This window comes from Lycium barbarum, chromosome 7, assembly GCF_019175385.1.
Source record: "Lycium barbarum isolate Lr01 chromosome 7, ASM1917538v2, whole genome shotgun sequence".
In the NCBI taxonomy this organism is placed as follows: Eukaryota; Viridiplantae; Streptophyta; class Magnoliopsida; order Solanales; family Solanaceae; genus Lycium; species Lycium barbarum.
In genome coordinates this window covers 55,882,958-55,893,919 of record NC_083343.1, presented here as the reverse complement: position 1 = coordinate 55,893,919, position 10,962 = coordinate 55,882,958, and the positions used below count along the sequence as shown (strand labels likewise).

At 37.8% G+C, this 10,962-nt stretch overlaps 1 protein-coding gene across 1 annotated transcript; it reads right to left on the bottom strand.

Moving 5' to 3' along the window:
• Positions 1-467: 467 nt before the first annotated feature.
• On the bottom strand, positions 468-842 carry LOC132601492 (uncharacterized). The gene has a single exon (XM_060314576.1). The coding sequence runs from the start codon at positions 840-842 to the stop codon at positions 468-470; it is 375 nt and encodes a 124-aa protein (XP_060170559.1).
• Between the last annotated feature and the right edge of the window lie 10,120 nt (positions 843-10,962).

Genomic DNA, 10,962 nt, shown 5'->3' with positions numbered 1-10,962 from the left:
CTGCAGTGGTCGACTTCTCACTGCAGTGATCCCGCTATGGCGAGAAATTTCCCGCTATGGCGGACCTCATTAACCTTTACCGCTCCCGCGGCGGCGACCCTCTACCAACTACAGTGGACTCGCAACAGAAGTCCCATAACCGCTGTAGCGGTCCATTTTGACCAGTAGCTCGAGTTTTTCCACCAGGTTTTCACCCAAAAATCCCAATACCAATCCGAGGCCCTACAGACGCAAACCAAACATGCACATATACTTAAAAACACGCTACGGACTCACCCGCGGCCTCGAAATTCACAACGGACGTCTAGTTTATTAAGTCACCCACATAACGATCTAGTGGGTCGTTACATTAGATACCAATTAAACACCCATTCATCCCGGAACGGACAAGGAAGAGAAACAAGGGAAAATGTACCTAACTATGTGACAAGCTGGGGATAGTTATTGCGCAAATCGGACCCAGTCTCCTAAGTGGCTTCTTCAATAGGATGATTTTTCCACTGAAACTTCACTGACGCAATTTCTTTCGACCTCAGCTTACGAACCTCTCTATCTAGAATTACAATAGGCTCTTCCTTATATGAAAAATTCTCATCGAACAAGACAAAATCCCAGTAAATGATAAATGAACCATCACCATGGTATCTCTTCAACATAGAGACATAAAACACTGTATGCACACCTGACAATCCTAGAGGCAAAGCCAACTCATAGGCTACATCCCCCACATGATTAAGAATCTTAAACGGACCAATAAATCTGGGATTGATTTTACCCATATTTCCAAACCTCATCACACCCTTCATAGGTGAGACCTTTAACAAGACTTGTTCTCCTACCATGACCTCAAGATCTCAGATCTTCCAATCTGCATACTCTTCTTGTCTACTCTGAGCCACTAAGAGTTTTTCTGGAATCACCTTGACCTTATCTATTGACTCCCTCAAAAGATATGTCCTCCATGGCCTTACCTCAAATGCATCAAACCACCCAATAGGAGACCTACATCTCCTCCCATAAAGAGCCTCAAACGGGACCATGTCAGTGCTCAAGTGTGTTACACCCCGTATCTTCGAAGAGCACTTATCAAATTTGAAACATAAGTACGCTGAGTTAGGGTTAAGTAAAACCACTTTGGAATATAAGGAGCAAGCATTATTAGGTATATTTAACAAGTGAAGGATGTATATAAGATATACCGAAAGGTTTTATAAGGAAATGAGTGGATGAAATGAAGTAGTACGACTTCGGAGAAAGGATGGGTAATGTTTTGTGTAAAAGTTTTGGTCAAACTTGGGGGACGCATATCTCTTAGCATATGAAGTATTTTAAGGTGAAACAAAATCCTAAAATGAATTTCGTCGAGTCTAGTTTCCAACGCAACAAACCGCTCGTCAATAGGACATTGGAGTAGAAAATTAGGGACGTTACAAGTTCAGCTGACAGAGTAGAAACCCGTGCTACAGTACCGACTTGCTACAGTACTTCTATAGTGACCCCGACCCGAATTTGACCCTTATTAAAAGGGTAAAAACCCCTTTTTTTCACCAGATTTTCCCAGAAATTTCCAGAAAATTGAAAGAGAGAGAGAAGGAGGGATCACAAAGCGAGCAATTTTCAAGCGAGGAGTATTAATCGAAGCTCGGATAAACGCATGGATGTTATTCTAGAATGGTTTTGCGGTGAATTCAAGGAAGATATTGAAGATATCTCTGTTTTAACAGGAATAAGGTATGAATATCCTATTATTAATGTTAATTTTGGTTTATTTACGGAGATAAAGTCGCTAAACAATCGTGTAGTAAGTTTGTTAGTTATGGAAGTTGGAAAACAGCGTGTGGGCTGATTTATAGTACATATTGGTGTTGGAAATGATGTTATTGATGTGGTATTGTTGTTGTTATTGTTGGTTGTTGGATTGTGATTTCGGTCTAGGCATATAAACAGGGGAGGTGTTGCCCGATTTTCGGCAGAATATAGAATAGTATAATTTGAAACTTGATACAAGTGTGCGATGAAGAGGCTAACGTTAGTATAAATCCTCTTAAATGTAGACTTGCGAGCTCGGACACATAAGCTTAGCTACTAGGAGGTTGAACAGGTATGTTAAGGCTCGTCCCTTTCTTTCAAAGGCATGATTCCTATGTTTTGACTTCCTAAATGTTTCCATATCTTCCTTGTTTTCAAAAGTTAAAAGTCTATGATTCCAAGGCATGATTTCCTTCTTGATAACCCGTAAATGTTTTCCAAAAAGTCTGTATTTTTCCAAAACAAAGGTTTATGATTTTGTAAGCTTTTATGACTATAACGACGGACACGTTTTTGTAATGACAACGATGATGTCAAAGATGAGGATATGTCTATGATGATTATGATGAGAATGGTTTCATGTTTGAAAGTCTCAAGTTGTGGATTTAATATGAATACGAGAATATTAAGTTATTTCTTGATCTTCAATTTTATTCCTTGATAATGACACTGTTTTCCAAAGACTTCAAAGTATATGAATTGACGCCTTATGAGATTTATCACCTTATTCTATGTTTTCTCTTGATGTTATTCTTCATTGATAGTCTCACCTTAAAATAATATTTCCTTCAAGGTGAGATAAAGCGATGATGATTATTCCATAATATAATCGGAGGTTACCGACCTTTCGTCACTCCAATGGAGTTATAGCTTTTCTTGGACTCTCCTTCATGCTGCTTATATGATATATGTATATGTATATGGGGAATATGGGAAAAAAGGGACACATGTTGCGCTATAGACGCATTGTCACCTGATCAGTTAGTGTATCTTATCATCCCGGACGCGGGACACATGTGGCTATATGGATCGGAGCCGACGCCTCGGCATATTTTTTTGTATATATGAACAATAAATGTTTTTCAAAGAAAGCTAGCATGCATGGAATCCGCCCTAAGAGGCACTCATATGTACAGGTTACTCTTTTATCTTACGATATGCCCTATATTTCCATTTTGTTATTATTCATACTTGTATCCCTTATTATATTATCGTTCATGCCTTACATACTCGGTACATTACTCGTACTGACGTCCCTTCTCGCGGACACTGTGTTCATGTCCACAGGTAGACGGAAGACGGTACAGATCCCTAGGAGCCTTGTCAGCAGTTTTGCAGAAGCACTCCACTACTTCGGAGTTGCCGCACATTGGTACATTCTTTTGTGTACATATTTTGGGGCACGGCGGGGTCCTGTCTCGTCCTAATGTTCAGTATTCCAGATAGAGGCTCGTAAATACATATATGTGGCTAATAGATGTCTCATGATCACCTCAATGTATATTTTTGTATATCACTTTTGACACCTCGAGAGCTTATGCACATATGCATGTTTTGTGAAGATATTTAGTGAGCACTTCACCGCAAGTATGTTGGGAATTATAATTGCACAGGTCGAGCGATAGATAGTATAATAAGGGGTGCTCAGTAGCTAGTACTGGGTACCTGTCATGGCCCTCTTGTTGGGTTGTGACAGAGTGGTAACTATTGTTATACGCAAACTCTGCCAATGGTAAGAACTGATCCCGATGAACACCGAAGTCAATTACACAAGCTCCGAGCATATCCTCTAGTACTAGAATAGTTCATTCAGACTGGCCATCTGTCTGAGGGTGGAAAGTTGTACTAAGGTCCAATCTAGTACCAATTTGGAATGCAAGGTCCTCCAAAATCAGGATGTGAACGTCGTGCCTCTTTCCAATATGATGGAAATAGGAACCTCATGCAGACGAACAATCTCACGAATATAAATCTGGGCCAACTTCTGAGCAGTTCGGGTAATCTGAACCGGTATGAAATGGGCAGACTTAGTCAATCTATCAACAATGACCCAAATTGAATCAAACTCACCTAAGGCCTTTGGAAGACCAACCATACAATCCATTGCTATCCTCTCCCACTTCCACTCTAGAGTAGGCATCCTCTGTGTTACGGTTCGCTTTTACGCGGGTTTAAGGCATAAAAGTAATCCGAGGTTGTTGGTGCTCTAAATTGGATATTTAGTTTTTTAGAGCCACCACCTAATTTATTCAGAAGGAAAATTAGGAAAATCGGGTTTAAAGAGTTTTTGAGACCGAGAAAAATCTTTTGGACCAATGTTCGAGGTAATGGTTCTAGTGATCCCCCAGGGAAGGTTTTAAGCACCTTGCTATTAACGATCCGTAGAATACGGTTGACCTATGAACTTCACTGTGAGGTTTATTTATTTACTTATGTGTTCGATTTTCCGCAAAAAGATAGCATCTTTATGTTCATCTCATCATATACTTTAGAAAATTTCGGCAAAAAGTCCCCTCATAGATAAGGGGGATTTTGGTTGGAAAATCAACGCAAGTGTTCAACTCGCTTCGTTTTCAGACTAGGACACACCGAGGATCGCTCCCGAGCAGATCACTACTATCCTAGTCCTAACGAAACGGGTTTAGTGCTTACGGGTTTTTATTATACCGTATATAGAAAATATGGGATATATTCCCGCTTTGATACATATATATATTAGGACTTAATAATAAAACTGTGCTTTAATATATATATATATATATATATATTAAAGCACAGGTTTTATTATTAAGTCCTAATTTTAAAGTGAAGCTCATTAGTCAATCTAATATTCCAAGTCCAAAGTCCATCGAACCTCAAACTGGCCCAAACAAGTCTCATCCGGCCCAACTATATTTCCAGCCTTCATATTGGGTCAAATTTCAATCCAAAGTTAAACCATCCATCAAAAAATGTGTCCATATTTCTTTGAATCCCTAAACCCAAACGTCTCACTTTGGTCCATTTTCGTGGGCTTCCAGGCCCAAATGTGATATAATTTGACTGTATCTCAGCCCAAATTTTTCTATAAAAGAGGTCATTTTGGTCAAGTAAAAATCAAGCCCAGTTTTATAGATTTGAAAACGATTCGGTTTTTTCAAGCCTTAAAATCGTAGCCAAAATCATGTCAATCTCATTTTTTCTGCGTAGCCCTGTTTTTCAAAGATTTATACAAGCTAACACATGCTTTAATTCCAAAAATTACTTTGCAAATATTTATAGTCTTTTGACCGAGAGAAATTGTTTGTTTAATCTATGAAAGAACGCATTTTGTGTCAGTCTACCATTATTAAGATTGTTTGAAAGAATTTTATACCTGTTTAGATTAAACACCTGAATCACTAGATGATATCCTAGGTTCTACAACCATAGGGTTTCACTAATAGTAGAGGTTTGACTTTTACAACCCATACAATCAAATAATCAAACAAGCAAAGTAAAGATATCTAGTTAATGGGCTACCCGAACCCATTAACACTATTTTCACCCATAGTTGGGCCTTCACCATTTTCACCCATGGTTGGACCTTCAAAATAATATTTGCTTCCCTTTCAAATCATGAACTGGACTCGATCAGAAAAAAGGGGAGATGCAATGGACCAGAAATGCAAGGGAGTTTCCCACATAGAGAAGATAAAAATTAATACCATATATACATATTAGGCAGACAAGGAACATACATAATAAAAAATAAATTGGTCAATCAAAACTATTCTTCAGATAAAACTTAGTCCAACAGATTCAAGTATTTCCTTATAGGTTAAAGGAAGACATAGGCATATATATGTGCAATTTTTTCATATACCGGAGTATATACACCTTTGAAGATTCCCAAGTGGCTAAAAAAAGAAATCTTTTACCTCCTTGTTCCCAATGCCGCACAAGATCCTTCATGAACCCCAAGCATGGCAGACACTGAGAGAGGCTTAAGCTTGATCCCTTTTGGCTAATTGGACCTCCTCATTAGTGTATTTGACTAATAGGTATATCAGCAGACATATACATACATGTGCTATACTATGTTTAGGCATAGATAGGGTACAGACAAACCAACTTAATCAAATGATCAAAGATCCAAAAGCACAAGGGATGTAGAGAAGAGAACTAAGGAAACAAACGGGAAGCAGACATACATTTCGGCAAGCTTAGGCTTCCTCTGCCCATACAAGTGATTCTCCTAAGCTTGCTTACTCACGCTAAGCAGTTGCATAGGAATGTCAATAGGCAGGATGATATGAAAATGAATTTGGATAATCAAATAGGCCAAACAAAGGATGCCACCTTGAACATGATGCTATAAGATAGATTAACAGGACCATATATCTTTTCCCCACAACACTAAAACTACATGCTTTTCTAGTGTTGCTTTCAACATTCTAGGGATATATCAGTATACATGCTTCATTTTAGTCAAGGAGGATCAAATTCAGGTCACTTAATAACATTCTGTATACTAAGTGAAGTATTAATCACACAATATGCCAATTAAGACAAAACATAGTGTTACAATCATTTTCCTTTTTTCAGCAGGCCCATAATACATTAGATAACATGGATTTAGACTAAGTGGTAGGATTAAGACTAAAGCTAGCCACATAACTGATTCCTTCAAACACTGAACATGGAAAGAAACAATAGACATGTTGCACACAAATCAGATTAATATAATGACATACACTCATTGAACTTCAACTAGCATACTTAGTTCCTGTCAAACACATCTTGACCTCATTGAATCTCTTACCCCGTTCAAAGTAGTTTCTAGTGCCATACCATCAGTATTTAAGCCTATATTAATTTATCAGACATGTTTAGTAAACTTAACTCAATCTGAAGGATCATATTAGTCATTTTTAAACCATTTATACTTGCTCAGATAGTCATAGTTAGTTCATAAGCACTAGAAGAACTCAGAATAACCTATTAGACTTAGTATTAAGTTTAAGCAGGCAAATAGGTCAACCAAATAGAATAAACTCACTACAGGTTTGTCAAACTTAGGAATATAGGCATACAAGGCAGCTGTATACAGCTTATGCATCATTTTAGATCAAGTTCAAATAGGATTGTACCTCACTCAAGCATGTTTATGAATATCAAACCAATATGCATACACTAGTATAGATTAACCAAACTGACAATTAACAGCATGCTTAATAAAAGCTAATAATCATCATGTTGAACTCCACAAATAATGAATCATGTAATAACCAACTTGACACATCTTTAACTAATAGGCTAGGCTTCTTATTTAGGATTTAAACCATACAACTATAGCATACTAATCACCTAAGATGACAAGTAGCTAACAATGCCATCTAACTACACATACATAAATAAATAGGCTACATTCTATGAGCAGCAAACAAACAAACTATAAAAAGAATTCAAGACAGTTTAATGAAGGAAGACAGAATACTATCTACTTAAACACACACAAACAAACATGCTACATCATATAACTGCTAATTAAAGCTACAAAAATATAGAAAATTGCAAAGACTAACGAGAAAAGGGGAATTACCACTTGTGAGTGCAGCCTTTGATCGAGAACTGGACTTGGAATATCAAATGATCCCCTAAAATCTCAAATTCACCAGACCACACCAAAGAAACAAATAAACAAAATTTTAAACTTCACTAAAAATTAAAGGTCTTAAGCAGCGAGGCTAGAAGCCCTAGGTATTCAGTGTTATGATGTCAAGGTGTGTGTAATAGTGAGAATTAGGGTTTCTTTTTATGAGCCCCAAATTGAGGTGAAACCCTAATTTCAATCAATGTGGGACTTCAGGATTTTTCGAAAATTTTCTTCTCAAACCCCGTCTAACGGCTAACAATCACTGACTAGAGTAAATGGAAGGTCAGATTTGACCTTAAAAAGGTTGATCCATATGACCAGTCATGAGCCAATGAAAAATCATAGTTCAAATGGGATGTAAACAAAAATCATTAGAGATTTCAAAATTCTTACCATTGAATTTGTAAAATGCAATGAAAATGGAGAAATAATACCGTGTTTGGGCAGTGTTAGGTGAAACCTAGCGAGAGCATTCAATGCTTTACTCATTTTTGCCATGCCATACCTGGGCAAGTTTTCTTTACCTGCCACTTTGCTATAAACAACCATGGTGACGAGGAGAGAGAAAATCGCATAGGGGCGGCTAGGGTTTTTTGAGAGAAAAGGTAAAAAGAAAGGGGGAGGGTGCATTTGGTATTAACTGAAGGGGGTATTACCCCTCTATAACGTGCAAATGGGCTGGGTCAGTCTGTTATGTAGTGGGCCTGGTCCATTTAAAAATAAATGAGACTGACCCTTTTAAACACACGTATACATATACATGTGATATATACGTATATCACATGTATCTTCGCGTATATATGTGTATATATGTCAGGTTTTTGCACTTGTTTTAATAAGTATCCCAAATTTATACAACGACCAATTAATTAAGACTCTTAATTACGATCAAACATGATTCATTTAAACAAACAAAGGTTAATTTTGCAACTGTGTCTTTTAATTGACTTAGTCTTAAGACCAGGCTACTTTAATTTTAGCCTCATTGGTCCAATTAGTCATTTTAAAGTGACTTTGCAGTAATGACCTTGATTAATTAGACCAATGATTTTGGTCCTTTCATGCAAGGTTATATTTCAATTAAATAAACAATTAAAATTTAATTTTGCAATTGTAACCTCAATATTGGGCCACCATTTAGACTATCAATTGATTATTTCAATTATAGCCACTTAGTGAACAATTTACAGAATAATCATAATTAAAGGCTTAATCAATTATGATAAATTCCAAAAAATTGAATATGCAAAAAATTTAGAATGGAGGGGCTAGGATTATTAATTCATTTAATTAATTAAGCTCCTTGAATTTTAAACCGAGTAAAATACCTGCCATTTTGTCAGTTTGACCAATTAAAACAATGAAGTACATAATTGTTACAATTTTATAAAATATGCAAAAATAATTTATAAAATACTTATCACACTTATGGGAATTATTTTACCAATTGAAAGGGTAGAATATTCCTTGAACAATTTTTTTTATATAAAATCAATTTAGCTTAAAAAAATTGGTATTTCGCTATATTTGGAATCCAAGGACTCTGAGTGATTAAAATGAATCCCGAGAGGTCAAAAATTAGGTGTCAACACTCTTAAAGCCTACCCTCGGGTCTCTGGTGCTCATACTTTACTTGCTGGAAATTCAAATACTGTGCAACGAACTCAACCATATCACGTTTCATCCTAGCCCACCAGTAGTGCCGCCTCAAGTCACGGTACATCTTGGTAGCACCAGAATGTATGGAATATCTTGAATTGTGATCCTCAGCTAAAATTGTCTTAATCAAATCATCAACACGGGGAACACAAACGCACCCCTTGATTCTCAAGACACCCTCATCATCGATCACAGCCTCCTTGGCCTCACCACGCAAGACTTTATAGCGAATCTTACTCAAACTCGCATTCTCGAACTGTCTGGCCTTAATCTGCTCCAGAAATGATGATCTCGCCTCAACACAAGACTACATTCACACTTAGAGAAGTTGGCATACAACTCTTTTCTCCCAGCAACCTAAGAACAACTTTCAAGTGTTTTTCATGATTTTCTTTATTCATCAAATAAACTGGAATGTCATCAATGAAAACTATCACAAAGGAGTCTAAGTATGGCTTAGAAATGTAATTCATCAAATCCAAAAAAGCAGCTGGGGCATTAGTAAGCCCGAAAGGCATAACAAGAAATTCATAATGCCTATATCTTGTCCGGAAAGCTGTCTTAGGAATATCCTCTACACGAATTTTCAATTGATGACAACCCACTCTCAAATTATTTTTTCAAAACATAAAAGCCCCCTAAAGTTGGTCAAACAAATCATCAATACGAAGGATGGGGTATTTATTTCGAATGCTGACTTTATTTAGCTGGTGGTAATCAATGCACATCCGCATAATCCCATCTTTATTTTTCACGAACAGAACAGGAGCGCCCCACGGGAGGACACTCGGACGAATGAAACCCTTAATAAGAAGATCCTAAAGTTCTTCTTTTAATTCCCTCAACTTTGCTGGTGCCATCCGATATGGCGAAATAGAAGTAGGGCGGGTCCTTGGCTCTATGTCAATGGAGAAATCAATGTCACTGTCCAGTTGCATGCCTTGCAAGTCTGCAGAAAACATATCTGCAAACTCACGTACCACAAAAACTGACTCAAGAGATGGACCGTCAACACTGGTATAACGGATATATGCTAAATAAGCCAAGCACCCCCTATCCACTAGCTTCTTTACATGAATAAAGGAAATAATTTTCTTTGGGGAGGGATTAAGGTTACCCTTGCACTCAAGTCTAGGCACCCTAGGCATAGCTAAGGTGACTGTCTCAGCATGACAATCTGGAATTGCGTGATAAGGAGCTAACCAACTCTTACCCAGGATGACATCAAAAGCTATTATGTTTAGAATCACTAAATCGACCCAGGTGCCATACCCCATATGTGTGATAGTACAAGATCGAAAAACTTTATCTACAATCACAGAGTCTCCAACTGAAGTAGATACACGTATAGGGGCATCAGGCAAATCACAGACCATATCAAAACCCATAGAGTAATATGCAGACACATAAAAGAATGTAGAACTCGGATCAAACAATATAGAAGCCATACGGTGACAGACTGAGATGTTACCTGTATTGACTGTCTCTGAGCCCTCAGCCTCTGTCCTGTTAGGAAAGGTATAAAAATGAACCTATTCGCCAGTAGCCTGCGAACCATTGTGATCAACTTGCCCTATCTGAGCTCCGCCCCTGCCAGGCTCATGTTCACCCCTACCAGACTGAAATCTTCCTCTGTTTAGCTAGGTGCCACCTCTACCAGCTATGTGACCTTCACGCCCAGACTGAGCACGGTTACCACCATAAGATCCTCTCCCTTTACCTGATGCTCGAACTCTAGGATCCTGAAACGGAGTACTTTGGCCACCTTGCCTAAGTCTGGGACAATTTCACTTGAAATGCCCAATCTCACCACACTCAAAAAATTTGCAGTCCAGCTTTGCACGCTGAACAGAAGCTGATGAAGCTGATTCCCACCA